This window comes from Macrobrachium nipponense, chromosome 5 (genome assembly GCF_015104395.2).
Source record: "Macrobrachium nipponense isolate FS-2020 chromosome 5, ASM1510439v2, whole genome shotgun sequence".
NCBI lineage: Eukaryota > Metazoa > Arthropoda > Malacostraca > Decapoda > Palaemonidae > Macrobrachium > Macrobrachium nipponense.
Window position 1 is genome coordinate 111,769,211 of NC_061107.1, and position 24,322 is coordinate 111,793,532.

At 38.0% G+C, this 24,322-nt stretch overlaps 1 protein-coding gene across 13 annotated transcripts in view; it reads left to right on the forward strand.

Moving 5' to 3' along the window:
- Nucleotides 1-24,322, forward strand: part of LOC135215595 (transient receptor potential cation channel trpm-like) — a 655,531-nt gene that overhangs the window by 618,351 nt on the left and 12,858 nt on the right. For all 13 annotated transcript variants that reach the window (XM_064250472.1, XM_064250483.1, XM_064250479.1 and 10 more), the window contains 2 exons: nucleotides 12,775-12,837; nucleotides 23,656-23,904. In XM_064250472.1, coding sequence (XP_064106542.1) covers nucleotides 12,775-12,837; nucleotides 23,656-23,904 — 312 coding nt within the window. The remainder of the gene's footprint in view (nucleotides 1-12,774; nucleotides 12,838-23,655; nucleotides 23,905-24,322) is intronic.

The window sequence follows — 24,322 nt, forward strand, 5'->3', positions numbered from 1 at the left end:
TTAATGATATTGAAGTGATCCTTCCAGAACTCTCTTAGGGTCAATTCAGCATCTGAGGTCACTTCAAAGTGCCTTTGAAACAATACCTTTGTGTACAGTTTCTTGAAATTTGAGATGATTTGCTGGTCCAAGGGCTGGATGAGAGGAGTGGTATTAAGGGGTAAGAACTTCACAGTGATGAATTTAAATTCATCCAACAACTGTTCTTCCGAGCCAGGAGGATTCACAGGAGCATTGTCCATTACCAGGAGGCACTTGAGGGCAACTGATTTTCCTGGAGGTATTTTTTAACCATAGGGCCAAACATTTCATTTACCCCCACTCAGTGAAAATTTTCCTTGTGACCCATGCCTTTTTGTTTGCCTTCCACATCAAAGGCAATTTATTCTTAATAACATTGTTTTTCTTAAACACTTGGAGAGTTTCAGAGAGATATACCAGTAGGGGCTTCACTTTGAAATCCCCATTGGCAGTCCCACAGAACAAGAGAGTTAGCCTATCCTTCACATGTTTGTGCCCTGGCAATGAACTTTCCTCCTGCGTGATGTAGGTCCATTTTGGCATTTTTGGCCTTCGTCAAGACTGAAGAATTGTTGAGGGAGGAATTCTTCAGCCTCAAGGTATTCCTTGAATTCCTGAATGAATTCTACAGTGGCTCATTTGTCAGAACTCGCAGCCTCCCCATGCTGTACGACAGTATGTATACCCATACACTTATTGAATTTTTCAAACCAGCCACTGTTGGCCTTGAAAGCACTAACAGCAGCACTTGTTGTTGGCATTTTCTTACTTAGATCAGGATGCTACACCTTAGCCTTTTCACAAATGATCGCTTCCGGTACACTATCCCCCACTAATTGTTTTTCATTGATCCACACTAACAGAAGCTTTTCAACATCTGCAACATCAGCTGCCTTAATTTCGTTTTTCTTAGCTAGGATAGAGCTGATTGTTGACACTGACTTCGTGTACTTGCTGTACATTCTAGCGCGATCACCAACACATGCACCACTTTCATAACTTTCTACAAGTTCTTTCATAAACTCTGTCGTGTTTCTGGCCTTTGTAACAAAGGGCTGGTACTTGGAACTTTCTTTGGCCCCATGATGGCTTGTGTTACAATCAGCTTCACTTGCAAAAAATACACAAAACACAATGAACATGTGCAGTGATAGGTGATGCTCAATCAGTGAGAAACAAAGGCAGAATGGGTCACGAGAGAAGATGTGCTTTGTTTGGATGCTCCGTATGGTGCCTAGTCATGTGGTAGGCCCTGGAAAGAGTGTTTCCAAGCGTATGAAATCCGAGGAAACATACAAAATTCGAGACAAAATTTTGTTGGAAAAAGTTTATGAAAACCAAATCGTACAAAAACCAAGGTATATGAAAACCGAGGTTCTACTGTGCAGTATTCAGCCTCATTATTGAGAAGTAAGTTGTACTGATGAAAAGTGCTTTGAAAATGAAGTCACATCACGAGGTCAGTTAATCAAATCTTTTTTTTGGAGCTCAGCTTCATTCTGGGATCATAAGCCAGACTGTAGCATCTATACTACATCATGGACTTAATTGAAGTTTTTTCAAGTAAAGCTGCATTTTGAAAATTATTTCATGTAAAGTAATGTATAATATCCCATGTCTTAGAATTTTGCAGTGTAGTCTCAGGGTGGTCCATATGTACATTTATGTAAAAACTCCAGCACTGATACACCCTTCCTAAACATGTACACATCACTCAGTTGTCTTTGACCCCTGGGATTTGTGTAAATAGAAAAGGAATTGACAGACATGACAGTAGTTTTTATATTTTTGAAGCATGTAAATGAACTACTGTTTGCATAATTTTGGGCTTACAATTGTGTATAGTATAATACTATTGTATTTGGAGTATAATATTTAAATTTTTTGTTTGGTGTTACTAATAAAAAGAATTCAGAATTTTTAAAACTGAGGGAATGGGGGGAACCTACAAGGCTATGCATATTTGAAATTTTTGAAAGTTAATGCACCCATGTCAATTTCATGAAAAAGATGAAGGCCTTGATATTAGTCACAGGTTTCCGTCTACAAAAATATGATTTGTTTTAGGAAATTCAGCATTCATACAAACAAGGTATTGCCTTACAGGTATTATAGATAAATACACACTAAGGTTGGGAGATGACTTAGGTTGAGAAACAGTTCTCAAAATGGTATGATCACCTGGTAAGAATAGGCTATAGCAAAGTTACGGGTATAACAGAATTTTTGAGCCATTAAATGTCAACATAACACTTTGTCCACTACTAGAATTTCCTCCTCCTTGGATCACATGTAATCTACATGTCTGTACATGCTTGCACTTAGCAATAAAAAAACCATGTGTATACAGTACTCTTAAACACCATAAGCAACATATAATAAAAAAAAAATTCAGTGTAAATTGTATGCAATATGGGCTTGTTAGCATTAAGAAAAACATAACACCACAAAAAATTTATATATTCAGTGACCAGAACTCTGAGGTTTTACAAATGATATTCTTAAAAATCTTAAGAATTATACGAAGCCAGTATAAATGTTGAAGTCTATTGAATCCCTACACATGTAAGGAATAAAGGAAATGTAGGTGCTGATATCAAATGTGCTTGTTCCTTTAACCCATGATATTCAGAAAATGGCAGGTATTGTCATTGAGGTAATTAATCTTCTTTTGATCGCACTCATCCAACCCTGAGCTGATTATCAGCCCTCGCAGGGCTGGCCTGAATGATTTGTTTATACTTATCATTTTTTTATATTTTGGCAATTAAATTACAATTTTTCAAAAAGTTTATTATTAGATTAATTGCAAATGTTAAAGTTACTGACAAAATTTCACAATCAGTATATTTCCAAAACTTGATAGCCGCTGTTAATGAAACTTTGGACATTCACACAACAAATGCTTAATTGTTTTCACTACTTTACACTCTTGATGAATAACTCATATGGCCCAGCGTCTGAATGCAGAGACTGCAGATAAACATTTACAATCAAACACATTTAGTGATTGTCCGATTTTCTCACATCATTGACAAATCCACGAAAGAGACAATGAATCTTAAACATTTTTGGTGTAGCAAATTATATTTTTGCAGTTTTAATATACTCTATTAAAGAGGGTATAATATATTTATTAAGAACAAGCCTTTCAGGCCAGCTATATACAGTGGTTCCTTGAGATACAAAATTAGTCCGTTCCGAGGCGGCCTCCGTATCATGAGTTTTTTGTATCTTGGAACACATTTTACATGTAAAATGGCTAATCCGTTCCAAGCCCTCCAAAAACGCCCCATTAAATTTCATAATAAAGCTAAATTGACCTATAAACAATGAAATACTACAACAATTTGGACCATTCAATACCTAAATTAAGAATAAAACTGCAAAACCTGTAAATAAAGTGTATATTTGTGTCCAAGAAATATTACTGTAATGTAAAATGTGGAATCTTACCTTTTGAGTGAGGCTATCTCTGAAAGTGGCGGCAGAGGAGGAGGAGTACAAACGGCAGATACGTACACTTAACTTTACGAAACACATAAATAAATGTCAGAAAAACAAACTAAACTTTACAAAACACATTAACAAAACTGTAACACTTAACTTTACAAAAAATGTAAAATAAAATTTATTTTGTCTTTTTTTTTATTTTTACATTTCTTTTTACTTTTTTATACTTTACGTAATTTCAATTTCTTCACCACCGAATGGATGCCAGTCTGTTTACGGAATTTTTCGAACCACCCATGAGAAGCCTTGAACTCTGGGGTTGCCGTTGCTGTCCCCTCTCCGCCGTCGTCTTCGGCTTGGGCAATCAAATCACCGAAAATAGCGCTGGCCTTCTGGCAGATTGCCGTCTCGGTTATCGTATCGCCATCGATTTCTTTGTCCTCGATCCATACAGGAAGCAGCCTTTCCATTTCATTATGCACATGGCTCCTCTTGTTGTACAAAATAGTCACGCCCTTGGAAGGTGTAGCTGCTTTGATGGCTTCCTTCTGCTTAAGGATGGTGCCTATCGTCAACGGATTTCGGCCATATTCCTTAGCGATCACACTCAACCACAAGCCAGCTTCATACTTTTTTATTATCTCCATTTTTGTCTGCATAGAAAGCATTCTCTTCTTTCTGTGAACTTCAGCAACTTTCTTGGGACCCATAACTCTATGTACTGTACGTAATTAAGTTACGTATGTAGTACGTATACTAATTAGGTTCTCACAACACGATAAAGTAGCACAACACGATAATATGTACTGCAACGAAATCACTAACGAATTTACGTTACTAAACGAAATCGTTGGACCGAACGAATGCCGATTGCGTACGGTAAAGTTTCGGGTGCGGAGTGGCCGAGCTAAGGCACGCCAACACGTACGTATAGAAGATGCATGATGGGAGGGATGCTGTCCAATTAGAGAGAAGGATCTCATGGCTTGGCTAGCATCAGGAACCAATGGGAGAGCAGGAGGATGGTGGCGAGTCTACTATAACTAAGATGGCGGCGTGCGGCGCGAGTTTCAAAATTGTTATGGGGCGAATCTCGGAATTTCAGAAACCTTTCGTATCTTGAAAACTTTTCGTATGTAGAGCAGTAAAATTTTTCGTGTTAGCTTTCGTATCTCAAGTTTTTCGTAAGTTGAGCCTTTCGTATCTCGAGGTACTACTGTACCTACATTATTTTTAGCTCAGTCTGGCTCAACTATTCACTAATATTGATTTATTTTTTAATCATAATACTTAACTTGCTTTTGATGACATTGTTCTTTTTAAAAACTTTAGGATTTTCCAAGTGGTACATAATCAGAGGCTTTAATTTTAAACATCCATTTACATTCCCACATAGCAATAAAGTTAACCTGTCCTTCAAAGGTTTGTGTCCTGCCGGTGACTTCTGTTATTTAAATATAGGTTCTGTTTGGAATTTTGTTCAAATGAGGCCAGTCTCATTACAATTGAAGACTTACTATGAAAGAAAACCCTCAACTTCTACCTAGCCCCTAAAATCTTCAGTGAATGTATTAGCAGCTCCGTTGTTTACGCTTGTATCCTTTCCATGCCTTACTATGTAAGTCAGTTCTCATCATAAATTTTAAACCCAGCTGTCTTCTGGCCTTGAAAAATTCACTTCCTGCAGTTGTTGAGGATACATTTTTGATAAGATCATTATGCAAGTGCTTTACTTTTGCACATGATAGCGTCAGAAATGCTATCACTAGCTAACTGGTTTTTTTATGTATATTAAAAGCAGCTTTTCAACCTCTTCCATGGTCTATAGTCTTTGCTTTGTAAGTTATCGTAAACCTTTTGCAACATCAGCTTTTCTGATGGCCAGTTTTATCATTAATTCTTCTGTTTTGATACAGTGGTTCCACTCCCATATTTCTCTATTATTACTTTTTTTAACTATGTTGTGTTCCTTACAACTCCCCTTTTAGCTTCACTCCTTGCAAACTTCCGTGGCCCCTTGGTGAATATCAATAAAATAAAAAAATAATGAAGAAAGAGGTGATTATTTACAGCAAACATGTACAAAATTCTACCCTCACTAAGTGATTTTATGATCTGCAGTCTGGGATGAAGTGAGACAGATCATATGAATAAACTGACCCACAGTTCCTTGTTTTTTCCTTTGTTTGCAAGTGTGTGAGGCCAGAGGAACACTATCATGTTTAAACAGAGAAACCTGAGATTGATGGGATGATGTTGACAATTTCAAAGAAAGTGTGCCATAGCCAAGTCCGCGTTTGAAATTTGTAGTTTTTTCAGTGAATACATAATGATTTAGATACCAAGATTTATGATACACAAGACTTTGGAGAACCAAGTTCTCTTACACTTGAAAATATTGTAGTATTCATGCATAACTGGTTACTTTAGATAATGAAATCTGATGTGTATATGTATCATTTGAGATTCAATTGGTAAATCATCTAGAAATTTTACTTTCTCTTTCATATTTTGGACTGTGATTTTTGTAAATAGAAACAACAATGAAAGTGCTTTTAGGGTCTACTAGTGCATAGTGCACTTTTATGTTTTACAAGGAACCTTATTTATTGTAAAGCCAAATAGTAGTAATGTATAATATGTTGTCTTGAGAACATGGAGCCATTAGTATGGAGATGATGTGCGTGTAAGTTACAGTAGTACCTCAGACTTCGAACTTAATCTGTTCCAGAAGGCTGTTTGAAGTATGATTTGTTCGAAATATGAAGCAAATATCTCCATAAGAAATAAAGGGAATCAGGATAATTCATTCCAGCCAACCCAAAAGGTCCCCCTTTTCACATTTTTTCTATTATTAATGTGTTCAAAAGTTAAATTAAGAGTGTAAAATAATGAAACAGTACATTATATGAAGTAAAATGTTAACAACTTTTTTTCTGCGTATGATTATGAACTGCTTGTTTATTACAGAGCTAAGTTACTTTTTCAGTAGTAAAAAATCGTAAAAAACAATTGTCGCTAGATAGGTATTTTACCGTAACAAAAAATGATTTAGGCAGATCGAGTGTAAGTGATAGAAACAGGCAAATAATCATCCCAGCCTGTGCTAGGCAAATAATCATCCCAGCCCGTGCTGATAAGTCAGTGGGAAACAGACTCCCCCTTTCCTCTCCTCTCTCTATCGTCTCATTCAGAGCACCGAACACTGAATCGAGCTAATTTTTATGTTTTTGTATATTGCATTTGATTGCTTCTATGTGTTATCATTATGTTAAATTTACTGTGAAATAACATTTTATTTATGTGAATTGGTATTGCTTTTATGTAAATATTATGGTAAAGATTTTACTCTCTTCTTCTCTCCTCAACAATATCACGACATAAAATAACTTGAAATCATTATTCCTCAAAAACATCCCCTCCCTCTACCTCGAGTTAGCTGTGCATCATCACAATGACAAATGATTTTGTTAATCGTTAATGCTAAATTTGATTGTGGAAAGCTTTGTTCTTTCATTTACTATTTTGTTAATATTGCTCAACTAGACTGTCTCACTCAGCACACCAAACACTGGCTCAATGAGGATTTTTTTTGTCTATTGCATTTGATTGTTTTCATGTTTTATCATTATGTTAAATTATTTGTGAAATTTCCCTTTTTTATGTGAATTGTTATAGCTTTTACATACATACAGTAATAGTTTAACTCTATTTTCTCCATCTCTCCTCAACATATCAACGCTCCCTCATTCAGTCTTAAGTCAGCTGGGTGTGACGTCACTGTGGTTACGTACAATTTTATACATCTTTTATGCTAAATTTTACATTGAAAACTAAAATTTTATATTTAAATGCTTTATACTTTTATATATTTTGTCGAATATGGTTATTAAACTATATAGTGTAAATACCAAAAATTTTAATACAGTTTTTATAGTAGGACACAGTAGGCCATTGAATACAAGTATAAACTTGATAATCAGTTGGTTCAAAGTACAAGCATTTGTTCGACAAATGATAAATAATTTTGTCAAAAATTTTGTTTGAAAAACGGAAAGTTTGACGTAAGAAACATTCGACAAATGAGGTACCACTGTATATTGTCAAGTTTTTCTTTTTATTTTTGCCATTTATTACCGGCAGTCCCTGGATTACGATAGTCTTGGGTTACGGCAGTCTCAGATTATGTCGGTCTCAGTGTACACCATTCCAAATTTATGGCGCTTGATTCACAGCACTGTAAGCGATTTTACGGCTGTATACCTGGGTTTATGGAGCCATTAGTACTGGGTTTTATGGCTCTATAAGTACTGTTTATTCCCATTATTATTTTGATTTTCCGTTTACTTCGTTTTTCGGGTGTTCGTGTGTAGAAATATGCTTTGCATCATAGGAGCTGCTCATATGAATATAATTAAGTATTTTTGAACAGTTTATGTTATATTCATCTTGCTTTATGTCTTCAGAAGTTAGTCTTAGTGGAATTTTGGTCTTCCTGAAAATTGTAATCAAAAGTAAGCTAATTTTATTTATGTGAATTGGTATTGCTTTTATGTACATATTATAGTAAAGGTTTTACTCTCTTCTTCTCTCCTCAACAAAATTATTATTCAGAAATATTTGTTTTTCATAAGTACACACCATTGCCTTACAATGGTGTGTACTTTATATAATGGTTGAGTGGAAGACCATTAGAAATAAGCAGTAGGCCAGCTAATTGGTAAAACAGCAAGAGGAACAGTAGAACACCATTGCTGTTTACCATTCAGTAAAACGATGGAATGGCAGGAGTATGAGAAAAATTTGTAATGGTGGTGGAACACCAGGAAGTTAGCCAGACTAACAAACAGTATACATAGTGGTGGAATATGGATAGAACAGTAATTACAAAAGCTGGAATACAAAAAGAACAGTTAATAGAATAGTGGAACACCAGTAAATTGGCAGAAAAGGTGAAACACCAAAAACATGTGCACTATTAGAAAAAGAAGACTATTTCAATCTGACCCTCTTGATAGATTGTTGGATTTTACAAGGAATAGAAGTGGACCTTACAAATGGGGTAGAGAGTGCTTGTCGTAAAACTCTTCTTGTTGACTCTAATAATTATCACTTGTTATGACCATAATCAACAGAAAGGTCAGTCGCATGTATAGTTGAATGAGAACTAAGAGTCTTGAATTGGGACCTGTGATGGTAGGGACTCCTAAGAAAGACAATCAATGATCTTAGTGGAATTCCATCTGAATAATCAAGAGCTTAGGAGTGTTTCTGAAATATGCCAAATAATTATTTTTCTAAGTTTTTTCTTTGTGATACAAACCCACTATGTACTTTCAAATAGCTTACTCACACATCTACACAAATCCCAAACATTCAACTCATAAATGGAATAAAAGATTAAAGAAAATACTAACTCTTGGTAGGTTAGTGTATGCCTAAGTGGTCCTCAAACCCTCCTGTGGGCAACTGCCTCAAGTTTTGTGTAGTTTAAGCAACTGTAACAGAACAGTTAGTATGAAAGGCAGGTAGTTTAAGTAAAAATAAGAACTATGGAAAAATTAATTTCATTTTCTTAAATTAAATTTTTTTTCACCACAGATCCATTACTTTTACATGGTCTGAACAGCGCCCCAGAGTTAGGGAAACAGAGCTGCTGTAGATAGTTTGACATGAAGGAACCAGATGATTAGTTAGGATAGAGATACATCCATAACTCCTAGAGACAGTAGGGGATCCAGAGGAGGACTGCAGTCCATTACATAACACTAAAAGGTCTGAAATTGTAAGAGTTGTTAAAAAAACAGAAGGCTTGCACACACCGTCATTGTAAGACAGAAGTAAGTGACTTATAATTCCCTGCTAAAAGGATGTCATGAACTGTGAATTATGAGGTTAAAGTAGATGATTCTCTAACCCTAAAGATTCAGCCACCATGTGTAAAACTTGGCCTGATGCAACAGCCAACCATAGAAAGTAAAACTTATGAGCAGTGTCTCCTAAATGAAAAGTAGAAAGACTTAAATTGTATCACATGAACCAGTCACTAAAATGAATTTATATCCATATTTTTTAAAAAGAAAAGTTAAGTCTTTAGAACCATAATTTTATGCACTGAAGCTGCCGCATGCTTTATGCCATTTTCATAGACCTTAAATGACCTTCATGTCACAGAAAGATGTATCCATGGATGTTTGTTTTTTTCCCATTCTGTGGAGAGAAAAAGCTTACAGTTCTCTACTGTGATGTTTCAGTTTTATCAAGATTAAAGTGATAGGCAATAACTATATGTAAAGATGATCCTCTTTATCCTGGGCCAGAAGGGAAAGAGAAAGATTAGTGTTACCTTGAGTAATAGATGCATGATCTTACTGGAACGAAGCAAAATCCAGGAGGAAAGTTGTCTTGAAAATCAAGTCAAGGAGAGATGTTGGGGTAAGAAGCTTTGGTCAGGCTCTTCAAAAATAAAGTGAAGTGTTCAGATAATCAAACCCATCTACAGGAATCAAGCTTAACAGTTGACATTTATTTAATGACCAAAGCAAAAGTAAGGGATTTGTCACAGATGATGACAATCAAGAGTTCACAACAAACAATGAATTACCTCAATGTACAGTAAGTATGAATTTATAAGTGCTAAGAGCTGTTCATATGTAGAATGCTCAATTTAGTGCTACTTGCAAACCTGTTGTAAAATTCAGCACTCAGCTATGTGATTACAAAATGTTGAGTGTTGGTAAGTTGCTAGAGGCCCAAGGTTTTTGAGATTCAGAGATGCATTCTGGTCAGTGTCTGCAGAAACTGGGCAAATGGCATACTGTAAATAGTGAAGGGAACAGGTCCCAAAGGTTTGATATTCATTGATGGAAGGGAAATTACTGTCTCTTTGTTAGGGTTTTGGGTGTTTTTTTACAGTTTAGAAAATATGCTAAACTTAAAAGTGATACATTAGCCTAAGGTTTATTGAGATTCATGTGTATTGTAGTCAAAGTCTTTGCAAAAAAGAAAAAAAATTGAGCAAATGGCCTACTATAAATAGTGAAGAAAAAGGGTCCCATAGGTTTGATATTCATTAATGGGCAGTTCGAAAAATGTGCCAACATAAAATGATATACGTATTAGCAATCTGGCAAGGAGGTCTAAATACCATTAGGTAGCACTGGATTGTAGGAGTGTGACAGGATAATTTTAGAGAAAAGGTTTAACAGAAGTACAGGTGAGGTTACAAATAGCACTCTGTATAGTTGCTAATGATTGTTAGACTCTACTGGGGTGTCCAACAAACATATTAAAGTTTGAAGTGGCCTGTAAGTATGTACTGCAGTGTGTAGTTATGAGGTTTTGTAAATTTGGGTTGTGTATATTATGAAACTTAGCTTGTTCATACGCAGAACAAACCTTTGGTCTTTGTTATATTGGATGGAATCTTAGAAGTTCAGACCCATAATGGATGTTTCACATACGCTATATCAGTAATGAAAACTTTTGCTTAATACTGACAGATTATACAATACTTTTTAATGAAGTCTGGTTTATGAAATATTTTCTTTCAAAAATCCAGATGTCTCATAAAAATGCACTATTTATTTTGCTTCTTAATACTTGAGAACTTTAAGAAATACTATGGGACTGTAAGGTAAATTCCTATTTCAAAATGTATGGTAAATTCAATGTACATATTGTATTAGGTTTACTGTATGGCAAAACTAGATGTTTTACTAACTGGTACAGGAAAAGAGAAAATTCCTTTGTCAAATGTTGGCAACTGCTGTCAGATTAACAATCCTTTACTACTTATTTTTAATGCATTATGTGATATGTTTGCATCATGACATTCATGATTTTGTCATTTGTCCAAAACCACTGGGAACTGTAAATGTACGTGGAGTTTCAGCTCCTTTATGCAATACCATTGCATGCATTCACTTTTTTCAATGTTAGATGACTAACTACAATTTAAACATAAAACAAGTACGTAGTATCCATATTTATGGCAGTTTTGTTTTGTTTTAGATTATAGGTATAACTGACTGATGCCGTAATTTTCCTATTGAATATTTTTCACTTACTGGGGTAAAGCTTTTGTTTTGGCTGCTTTGTAAGCTATAATGATATTCTGAGAACTTAAACAAAGTTACTGATGTTTAGGTTTGTTTTAGTAATTACACAAATTTAATAATATTTATGGACAACAGGTGAACATTTCAGACTTGTTGATCCATTTTTTCCTCATTTGATAAATCTTGTTTTTTGATCAGTGGGCTGACAATACACTTCTTCCATCCATTTTGTGAGAAAAAAAAGTTTTTAGTGACTAGTGTAATAGAAAAAATTGGGGCAAAATCATTAGTATATAGTACATATTTGATTTGTAATGTACTGAAAATATATTCCGTAAACAGTAATTTAGTTTTCATGCTGCTAGTGGCATATGACCTATTTTTTAATAGGAGTCATTTCCATACTGCCTGGTGCTGTTATGCCTGTAGTAACAGAATTTTTATTATCAAATGTAGAACTTGCTTCAATTGTGAATTAACATTTTTTTAAATAAAGATCTTTGCAGCAAAGATTTAAGCTTTGGTAAAATTGTTCATCAGGTTTGAGAAAATGCCAAAATAAAAATAGTATGTACATTTACTGTATACCTCTTAGACAACTGAGGGTGAGATTTGCATAGAAGGCTGAAAATAGAGGGTTCGAAAGGAGTTTCAGGTATTTTTTTATTACAAAAATAGCACTTGATGTAAAAGGACTGGATAATCTATCATAAGTGTAATATTCTTGGAATACACACTATTATCCTGTGGAAAGTAATGTCAGCAAAAATTGTGGTAATACTGTTTGTATGATTGTTGGTGTTATTAACGCTAAATTGCACTGCTTCCTAACAAATTTCCACTCATCTAAAAGCACATTTAAAACAAATTGCTCTTGGCTTTCACTTTGCTGTTATACGTACCACTGCATGACAGTCTTAAAGTCTTCATTACTGTACTTTTTATGGCTGAGTATATGAGATAATCCCTCCTCTTATATCACATGCTTTGAATTTCTCCCATACGGAAATTATTCTGTTTGAAATAGAAAAGAGAGACGCATTTTTTTGTGATGTTTATGAATGTAGAGCTATAGTTATGGTTTTTGTTTAAAGCTTTTAAGTATTATTTTACAAATAGCAGTTATACTTTTTGTTTGCTTCAGATTTCTTTGTTTTTAATTAAGAGCTTCAGGCAACAAAAATTTTCAGAGTGCATTTTTCTTCTTCTGATGTGTTGTCATTTATACCTCTTTCTGTAGGCACAACTGGTCAACTCAGTGTCGCATCTTTCCCACCCCGTCACTCCAACCCTCCAAACAGAGGTAGGATTAGCTTGGGAAAGAATTTTTTTTATGCATTACCAGTAATGGCATCACTTATGTTGCAGGTAGTTTTAAAATCTTATATTAACAAAGGTATATATTATCAAACTGTGTTTCACCACAAACCCATTACTTTGACCTAGCCTCTCTGTGCCTTGCATGTGAATTCCTGAAATGTCTATTCACTTGTGGAAAAGAATGATCAGTTGGTTCAGGTACTATGTCATCACATGCTCATACAGTCCCTTAGGTGACAGATATACATAGTCAGCTTTGTGTTTGCTATCAAGTTAACAACTTCTGTGATTTCCAAACCTTAAGAACCAAGTAGGATTATTATAATTCATTTAACACTAGTTTATAAAAATGTGATACCAAGCCTTGTGTCTAAATTCAACAAAAACAAGCTAAGAAAGTTCTAAAAAAAAATTTATTCCCAGCAACCTTTAGATTGCTTTGTATGGGTTTTCCTTTTTTAACTTTGCATAAAACACTGGATTTGCTGCACAATTTGTATGATTTTCTTCAGAAGATATGCCAGTGTAACATTTACTTGAGTATCTCTTGAATTATGAACTCTATACAGGATTTGGAACATGTAGTTCAGATTTTAGATCTCTCCAATGAATCTCATCTAGGGAAAATCTTCGTTTGATGGTCTTTGCAGCTCTTTCATCTTGAGGCACCTCACAGTCTTTCACTTCATACTTTCACTTTATTTCTAGCACTTCTAATAGTTTGGTTCTTGTTCAACCAAGAGTTCTTGTTAGTAGAGGGATCCCATTAAGTTTTTTAGTTTTTAAATTAAAGCAACCTTTAATTTAATCTGAGACTGTAAGATGCAGTCTCAGATCAGGGTTAGTTAGTTAGTGTTTTTCATCACTTTTTAGTGTTCTCCTCTACTTAGACCACTTCAGATTCATGAAACTTCCCTTTTTCAATTCAAGAAGTCCTGCATTTATTTACTGTTTTTATTACTTTGCCGCATAAAATCTTAAGGTTGACTCAGCTTTGAGTCAGCACTTCAAGTACAAGGATACTCTTTTACTCCTTGAAGAATTTCTGATTTTGTAAACCCATTTGGACCTAGTAGTTTTTCACTGTGAACCAATTCTTTGAAGGTTTGATTTCTCATTTTTCCTCATTTGTTGTACTGGTTTTGTTTTAGATTAGTACATGGGGTTTTGACACTAAGTTCATTCCTTTTTCAATGGTTCCAATCTTATTTGTCTCTAAGTGTTCCATCAGGTACTTCTTAGCTGGTGAGAACATCATAAGCTCATAATGTCTCCCTCATAAAATGATTGGTTTGTGATAAAATTAACGTAATATTTAAAAAATAATGTGTTCAAGTCTTTAATCAGCTAAATCCTCTTGACTCTGCAGCTGTGTCCCAGCTGTTTCAGACTACTTGAAGTATTATTCAACTAGCTGCCTGGGACCCAAGGGATTGTCTGAATGTGCACTCTCATATCTGAGTCACCTGATTTTATTTCTTTTCTACAAGTGGATTGGTATGCCTGAAATTTGCCCATGATGCACAAATAGGCTTTGTTAAAGTAATGAGTATGCACTGAAAGTCATTTTTATTATTTAAAAAAAATTACATATTTGATTTTAAATGTTTTATGTGCTGAGGCCTCTGTTTTTCCAAATACATGAAGAAGAATATAGATAGACAGTTCCTGGATTAATATATCTGATTTTAAAGGTAATGTATAAATCTTATTTGAAATTATTGTACAGTTTTACTACGTACATATTTGAAAAGGAGACTACAGTATTGACTTAAATTCTTTTTGTAACTAAAAGTATCTTAGTATCTAATGGTATTTTCTGTTTGAATAGTCCCTATTCAAGGTTTTGGTACTAATTGACCTCAGTGTTTCTGTAAGCGTTATCACAAAAGTTACACTGTATATATATTCAGGTATGTTTGATGGAAAATTATTCCTTGAGAAATTGAGTGAGACTGTTATTAAAGCTTTATTTTCAGCTGTTTTCGGCATATTGTCCACCACATTTTATATTAGTATTGCTACTGATATACCGTACTGCTGTTCAGATAGGTAGACTTTATTTTTGGTATTTTGGTCTGTCTTTCTGTCCGAGGGCAAAACATACTTTTTATTATATACTGGAATACAAAAATTAATTTATGTATTTTAACTTATGTTTGTAATGCAGAAGTGTAATTTGCCTGTTACATGTTTGTAATGCAGAGGTGTAATTTGCCTGTTACATTTCATTTGCTACTAAAAACACAACTATACTCTGTTTTTTTCCATCTGTCCACCCGCCTGTGGTGTTTGTGTATGGTAACACTGCGTCCCGAGCTTTAGATAGTTACGCTATGTTAAGTTTTAGGTAAATAAAAGGATATCTTGGTGTACAATTGCGACTGAAAAGTGTTTTGACAATTTACTGTATGCGAATTACACCGTTAATATTCGAAATAGGATATCGTTATTTTAGTTGAATGTAAGCCGAATGTAACTATCTAAAGCCAGGGATGCAGTGTTGCCATACGCAAACACCTCAGGCTGGTGGACAGATGGAAAAAAACCGAGTATAGTAAATTATTTTTATTTCTGGTATAAACATGTACAAAACTATAATTTTCCTGACTTCATTTGTGGATGAAATTGACATTAACACATTGCAAAAAGTCCTGCAGTTTGTTTAGAAAGTAACAAAGGTAGCATCAGAGATGTAGATATTTTTTAAGGTTTAGAATTAATTCTTCCTCTATAAATAATTTTAAGAGGATTGTAATTAACCCATTCCAAGATCAAATTTTTCAGACCAAGCAGGTATTTGAACTTTTCCTGGTAGTATATTATATAACATTACAGGCAGTCCCCGGATTACGACGGGGGTTCCGTTCTTGAGATGCTTCGTAAGCCGGAACATCGTAAAGAATCCTAAGGAAACCTTACTTTTAATGCTTTTGGTGCATTGAAAACTATGTAAACTGCATTCTTATTGCATTTTTCACAAAAAAAACCTTCAAATATTGATTATTTTGCATTTTTGGTGTCATATTTCATCTGCCAGATGAGCGTTGTAGGCGTCGTAACCCTGGAACATGCGTTGTAACCCTGGAAATAATGTCTGGTGAATATAATTGAGAAGCGCCTTAACCTCGGAACGTCGTAACCCGAACCCGTCGTAATCCCGGGACTGCCTGTATTTGTTTTCAACACCTTGACAAGTTGTTCCCAGACAAAGGCTGTTCATTCACATAATTGTACTCTTATATTTATCAGTGATTTCTTCAGTAATTGCTTTTCTACAATCTTTTGCTGCTGATTCAACTGGGTAATTAAATTAATGCCCTTTTAGTTATCTTCTGTTGTGTGTATTCCATCTCGGTTAGACTTTTCTTCATTGATTGTCTCTGATCCTGATGGTATATCTGAGAGGCCCATTTTTTTATGTCATATCTCCATTCTTTTTAATCATTAGATCCTATCTTTCTATGATGGTTGCATATGTTCATATTGTTTCAGATTTCCTGGAAAAGTTTTATGACCCTTTTTGCTGAATTTTCTTCATGTTTTAAATCCATTGATAACTATCTCTTATCCACCTCTTCTTCAGAATATTACCCATCCATTCAGAATATTTTTCTTTCTTAATGGAGTTGAGTCAGGAAATCAGAAGTACCCTCTTAATCAGTGACTCATTTTTAAATGTTACTCACTCATTTTAAAATGTTACTCTTGCATTGAGGGGCCTTTAATGTTACTTTTGTATTGGGCACTATTTTTGTCTGTGTTCCCTAAAGTTGAAGGGATATCCACAAGACAGCTGCTTAAGCACCATATCCCACATAAGTTCAGTAATTCCAGATTACTTAACTTCAGTTAAAAAAAAATGTTCTTTCCTTTCAGGTCATTGACCTTCACGTGTGTGTAAAAATGTGAATTGTCTAAAAAATAAAGCCAGAACATGAGTAAACTCACTGATATTATATATGGTTTAGGTATTAGAAACATTGCCAACCCATGGACTCTATGAATCTTAGGTTGTTAGTATATGTTGTGATTTAAAGAACAATCTTGTAAAGAAAACTACATGAGAGAGCAAGAAATATGACATTTTTGAAAGTAAAATGTATTTTTCCCTAACCATACAAACCTGGAGTCCTTTACCTAGGATAGACTGCAGCTCAGCTGAAACTACTGGCTAATACATTCTTTTATACCAAGGTAGTTAACTACCGGGCCGGTGGTTACCTGCCCGGCGGTGGGGAAGCACTGCCCCCCCACCGGCTCACTGAGTAGTCACTTTGATTACAGCCACTCGACTATTACCAGCAAGTGAAGAAGAGGGAGGGGAGAGGGCACAGCAAATCACCTCTCGAATCCATTGTGAAATGGTATTCCTCTTAACACTCTTCTTTGAAGGACCAGTACTCACAAAGAGATGGTGTAAGCTGGGTCGAGCAGAGCTGGTCTGTTGGGGATAGTACCTCAGTGCTCTCAGAGGACAGAGAAGTAGCTGGGCCGCATTCTGGGTTTTCGCAACAAACTCAGGGACGAAGCTGAAGCAGGCATTAGTCCAGTGCTCAGTATGAGCGACAGTATAGGCTAGGCCATGAAACTTGCTAACTCGCTTGGAGGAAGCAAGGGCAAGAAGAAAAACTGTTTTCAGGGTGAGATCCCTGTCAGATGCCAGGGACAACGGTTCATAAGGAGCTCTCTTCAAAGACCTGAGGATAATGATGTCCCAGGGAGGAGGCTTCGCCAATACCAGAGTGCAAACCTATTCAAAGCTTTGTATGAGCAGAGAGAGTTCGTCCGAGGAAGAGAGATCGATTCCCTTCAGACTGAAGACTTGGCTCAAGGCCGAGCCATAGCCTTTTACCGCCAAGACCTAAAGGAGCTTCTCACTCCGGAGGTAGAGTAAGAAGTCGGCAATCAAAGGGATAGAGGCTCCGAGAGGAGAACAACCTCTCCGCTGACACCAACCACAGAAGATGGCCCACTTGGTCTGATAGACAGAAGTTGAGGACTTTCTGAGGTATCCTGACATTGCTGTCGCAGCCTCTCACGAAAAGCCTTTCGCTGTGAGGAGCTGCTGGATAACCTCCACGCATGAAGATGTAAGAAGCTCATAGCGTTGTGGAAGATCCTCACATGTGGTCGGCACAGAAGGTCGGGGAGCGGCGGAAGCACTTTCTGAGTCTCTACCAGCAGAAGTAGAATATCTGGATACCATTCTACATGGGGCCATTTCGGCATTACTAACGTCATGAACAGGGAAGGTGTGGATTGCACGCGATTCAACACCTGCCTGATCAGGTAGAATGCCAGAAAAACATAGACGTTGAGGCCATTCCAGGGGTGCTGGAACGTGCCCTCGAATGCCACCGCCAGATCCAGAACTGGAGAGCAGTAAATTGGCAGCTTCCGATTTAGAGAGGTAGCGAACAAGTCTATCACCGGGGAACCCCACGAAGTCAAGACTTTGTTCGTTATCCGAGGAGCCAAAGACCATTTGGAGCCAACAATCCATGTCCTCCTGCTCAGATTGTCCGCCTCGATTTTCCGTTGAGAGCTGCCCATTTGTGAATCTGCACTGCTAGTTGGCATAGCTGCACAGACACAGTACCACCTTTACAGTTCATGTATGCCACTAAGGTGGTGCTGTCGCTCATCAGCGCCACTGAGTGACCTGCCAGAAGAGAGCTGAAGCGCTGGAGTGCACGGAAGGCAGATCGAAGTTCCAGCACATTGATATGATCTCGACGTTCCTGGTTGAACCAAGGGCCTGAAGCCAGGTGTTGCAGTAGGTGTGCGCCCCATCCTTCCTTGAAGCATCTGTAAACAGGAGTAGATCAGGTGGATGAGACTGGAGAGGGGAGCCCCTAAACAGGTTTGCGTCATCCAGCCACCACTCGAGATCGGAGCGCATGTTCTCCTCCACTGGGACTAGGTCATGAGGAGAATACTGACTTTGCGACCAACAATTCTTCAGACCCACTGAAAAGATCGAAGGTGCATCCGACTGTTTGGAATGAGGCGTTCCAGCAAGGCCAGATGTCCCAGCAACTGTTTCTGCTGATGTGCTGGCAGCTGGGACTGTCAAAGAAAGGATAGAGCAACACCTTGGAAGCATGCTAGTCTTTCCGGAGTCTGAAAGGTTTTCCCTGCAACAGTGTCGAGGAACCAAACAAAAATTTCTTTCAGTTTTTTTCTGAAGATTGAAAAAGAAACCCACAAAATCACTTTGTAACTTGTTTACTTCTAATTATTTACATTTAATTTTACTCCACACTCGAGTACTTTCAGGCCCTATCTGTGGCCCATTTTCAAGAGATGTTTGGGATGTTAGCCTGGGTCAAGGCCCAGCAGTCTTCTGGAACTTCTTCTCGTTGAGCTGTCATTTATGTGATGGCTGTTATGGTTTCCTTGAGAGTTGCCAATCCCCTCTTATCGCTTTGATATCCTGAGCTGATGGTCAATGGGATCAACCCTTGTGGTAAGGGAGTTGTTACCAAAAGGCTGACCTGGAGATTAGGTTTCCTGCCCAACAGACTTTTGGTGACCACTCCCTTACCACAAGGTTGATCCCATTGACCATCAGCTCAGGATATCAGAGCGACAAGAGGGGATTGGCAACTCTCAAGGAAACCAGAACAGCCATCACATAAATGACAGCTAAATGATGTGAGAAGGGGGAAGGTGGAGTTGGAGGATGCCTGTCTAAGTCTGGCGAAGCTGGAGAAGAGAGGGGAGATGGAGCCCCCTCTGCAAGCACTGTGGGAGCCCTGTCAGGAGGAGCTCAGCCGGATTCGAATTCGATGGGTGAGATGCAGTAATTCTCCACAAGGGAATGAGCCCGAGGAGATTGAGAACCCCGAGAGGTTGGAGGCCTGGACTCTTAAGGAGGACTCATGGGATGCATGTGCCTCAAACGTCCCTCTCTCCTGGCTTTGAGCACTTGTGGCAGGCTTGTGGATGGTAAATCCCCGTAACTGCTCTCCCAACTTTCTAAGAGGAATAAGAGGGACTGGAAGGTCATTGGAAGGCGATGGAGAATGGCCGTTCTCAAGGACGAATCGGTGAGTAATGACCCTTGCTCAATGGCGAAAGCTGATATGACTGCCTTTGGGAAGGCTGGGTTGCAGCGTTACAAGGATCCCGAGGTGGAGATGGGAGCTCCGGAGGAGGAGCAGACGATGGAAGCTCCGAGGATGGGTACTCAGAACTCAGACGTCTCCACTTTTCGTGCCGATTCTGCAGGAGCAGGAGCGCCTGCTGGTGTGGGCACGCACACAGTTTCTGAATGTGCATAAGTGTGTGTAGGCGTATGGTGCGCATGTTGGCGCGCAGGAGAATGCCTAGAAAGGTTCACATTAGAACGCACCGGAGAGCGGTGACAGTACAGATGAAAAAGCTCATCTTGGAGCTTATGTGAAAGATGAAGAGGAAAGAGGAGCGCTCTGAAGAAGAAGCGCATCTGGCGCTTGATGCTGGAGACTGAGGGCACCTGCAGGAATGTTTAGATGAACACTCTGGCTACACGTATTGGTGTGCGCATGTAGTGGCGCATATTGGTGAGTGCTTATGCTGCTGGTGAGGCAGAGGTGAAGCAGCGCGTTGGGCAACGCACGCTACAGGTGAACGCTGTCTAGAAGAAGCATGCGTATTCACGCATGCTGTTGGAGCATGCTGTACAGGAGCTACAAGGCACGCAGATGAATGGAGCGCATCAGGAAAGGTTGTCCTGATGTGTAGCAGCAAGCACAGCTGTAGAAGGGGGACGTGCATTGGCACGTTGACCCCGAGAGGGAGAAAGAGTCTCTGCGACCTCTCTCCAATGAAGGCTCTTGTGCGCATGCCAAAGCATCACGCACTGGAGGGGAGCATGCACTTAGCAAAGCCTCCTGTGCACGTGCCGTAGCATCGTGCACTGAGGAGGAGTGTGTATCCAGCGAAGGCTTGTTAGTGCATGTTGTGGCATTGCGCAAAGACAAGGAGCTTACAAGTGAAAGTACAACAGGTACTGAAGGAGAGTGCGCACAGCATGCCCCTTAGAGGAGTCTCTACTGCCTCTCTGAGAGTCACTGCTGGTTCTCAAAGAAGGTGTGTCAGGAGGAGTCTGAGGACCTCATCCAAGGACAAGGCGAAGCTGCAGGGCCCGCATCCCTGAAGGCGGGCAGATATGAGGACAAACCTAGCCAGCGTCAAGAGGAGTCTCCCCAGGGGAGGGCTCAGGGGCCTGCAATGCAAAGGGTAGGGGGTCTCTCTTGACAGCACGGGAGGTTGAGGCTGACTCCTCTGAAGAGACTAAGGAGGGAGACGCACCCCAGAGGAGAGCGCTGACAGAAGTCTCTCCTTCGACGGGAGGCCAGGAAGTCCCAACGAAGGCCACAAAACATGAAGGGTGTTGTCAACATGAACTGAAAGGCACAGCACATCCTTAGAAGGGCCAGGCCTTCCCGTTTCACCAGGGGAAACGGCCAGGCCTCACCCTTTCAAAGGCTGGCCAGGAGGTAATTCGTCACTCTTATGCTTCTCACTCCCGGAGGAGTGAGATGCTGAAGGTCCCGAAGGACGAGTCCCTGACGAGGAAGCAGAAGGTCTGGGTCACTTGGTCTTTGAGGAAGCTCGAAGGCGAAGAATTCCTCTTCCTCTTTTTACTTAGCCGCTGGCGATACTCAACCCACTGGGCAGGCGACCAGGTACCACACTCCTCACAGGGGAATTCTGATGTACAGCAATGCCCTCTGCAAGAAGGATAAAGTGAGTGAGGATCTCTGTCAATCCTGCTCATGAAAGTCCCACACCTCCGAATAGGGACACCAGGGCAGGAATGCGTAACCACCTCATCAGTCATACTCATATTTATTCCTAAAGAAAAAGAAAAAGAATGAGATTAATAATTCCAACAAGATAGCGAGAGCAAAAGAGAGGTCTTTCCTCGCTGCTGGCTGTAATCAAAGTGACTACTCAGTGAGCTGGTGGGAGAGCGGTGCTTCCCCACTGCCAGGCAGGTAACTACCGGCCCAGTAGTTAACTACCTCGGTATAAAAGAATGTATTAGCTGGTAGTTTCAGCTGAGTAGGAACAAATTTATTTTCTGGTGTTGATTAAACTGGCCCAAATATTTAAAACAAGTGAAAGATTTGTTTTATTTTATTTGGCAGTATACATATGATGCAAGCACATAGTCTAGCATCATTTACTGGCATGAACTGAGAGTAGCACAAAAAAGGGCCTCATTGCCCGTTGTTCAAGCAAGTCTAAATCCCAGTTGTATGATGTACTTAACACAGACACAGAAGTGTTCATGATCATAATTTGGCAGTGTTAACTGTAGTGTCTAGGTGTCCACTCAAGAAAAGTTGCCAGTGAACTAACTGTAAATGACAGTTGGACAGCTCAATTTTGAAGGTTCATATTAAAAAAATTTCAATTGAGGGGATTCCATGATAGTATGGTTAAATTTTTAGCATTCCTGAGCAGAACAAGAATATCTTTTACTAAGGTTTTTCCTTCCTTATATCAAAGGCCTTTATTTACATACATACATATACACATTCATATATACATATGTACATACATTTATGTATGTATGTATGTATGTATGTATGTATGTATGTATGTATTAAGAACTCTCATAATACACAAGGTGCATGATAAAATAATTTTTATGGATGAAAATTGGGGGTCGCACAATATGTGAGATTGCACGTTGCACGAGTATATACAGTAATAATCAGGACTATTCTGTAATACTCTTTGTCACTCATTTTCTTTCCTCCATAATCAGTAATAAAAAGAACCACTTGCTCTGTCAGGTGAGAGCTATCAGGCTTTGCCCAAGGAGGACCAGAGGCTTCAGGAGTGACACCTGCTGGCTCTCTCTCTCCACAGGTCAAAGGAAGAAGTAAATCAACATGAACAAGATCTCCCATTAATTAATGCAAATATACTTTTAGGTCTTTAAAATGTAACTGTAGTTGCAAAGCAGGTGATGGTGTGAGCCCTTGAAGTTGGAACACCATTTCTGTTGCTTTATAACCAATTGAGAATTATCTTTTTTTTTTTTTTTTTTTTGTTTTTAACATGTTGGTGCCTATTTCTCATAGACAGACATATTCTTTAGGACAAGTAGTAACAGTAGGCTGTGCATTACCTATAGGGGAGGAAGTTGGGGATTCATCATCTACTACATTATAACTTCTCTGTTTGCCTGATTCATAGCACTGTCAAGAGACAACTTTCTGTGATCAGTTCTGTCTTAATTGTAGCAAGTAACTTCCTTTGCGAAATGTGAAAGATCCTTGCCTGATACAAGTACAGTACCTTGGTTTATACCCTATGGGTTTTGTCATTGCTATACACAACCCTTTGTTTTACCAGACTTGGCTTTTGAATTATTAGTCCCCAAGTGATCTGGTTTCTACAGGCTTACTCTAACACTCTGGGACATTTAGTCTCTCACCTAGATAGTGATTCAGGCGTACCTACAATGTATGGCTAATGATGTGATTAAACAAATGTTTGTTTAATAACAAAAATTAATTTCTTCATACAAACCCAGTAATAAAATAGTGAGTGCCCTTCTTCCAGCCCCTAAGTTGAAGTAAGTGATTGAGACATATCTTAGGATTCAGATGAACACATAGGGTCACGGGGTGAGACTGCATTCTGTTAGGCAATATAAAAGATTTATGAAGTTGGGGCAATTTGAGCCACAATTATAGACATGGACTGTATATGATCAATGGGTTTGTATTATAAACTTTTGTTCAGAAAATTTATTTCTTCCTACCTTTTATCTGCTAGATTTTCTTTTCAGGCACCTTTATGTAATAGCAATAATGCTGTACCTCATTCAAGCACAATAACTGCACCTTCTCGCCCGACCGAACCTGCTGAAATCAGGAGTACTAACCCAACAGTAGTCATCCAGAATGGAACTTCAGTAACCCCATATCCAGTCAATGAATCTGTTGTGTATAATGACTTACACTCAAAGCAACTAACAGCAAGAATCAAATTTTATGAATTTTATAATGCTCCAATATCAAAGTTTTGGGCCCATTCAGTAAGTTTTATTGGTTTTGTTTTTGGTATGCATGAGAGGTATCTTTATTGGGAAATTTTAAATTATTTCTTAATTGTTAAAAGAAAATGATTAACATTATAACTGGCTTAATCTGATGATTTCATTTCTCTTGGATTAGGAGGTAAAGTTGAAAGAATGTGTAGAATTGATAACAAATTGTAGCCACTTTTTCACCCTGCTTATAGTAAAGAACAAACTCACTAAGCTAATTTACATTAGAAATTAGACATCATGTGTGTTGTTAACTTTTGTGTGCATTTCAATTTATTTGCCATAAATAAGTGTCAATTAGTTTTTATGATATTTCTATTACATTCTTATGCCTAAAGTAGATCCCTGTTATTTGCAGGGGTAGGGACCATACCACCCATGAATAGCTGAAATTCATGAATAATTG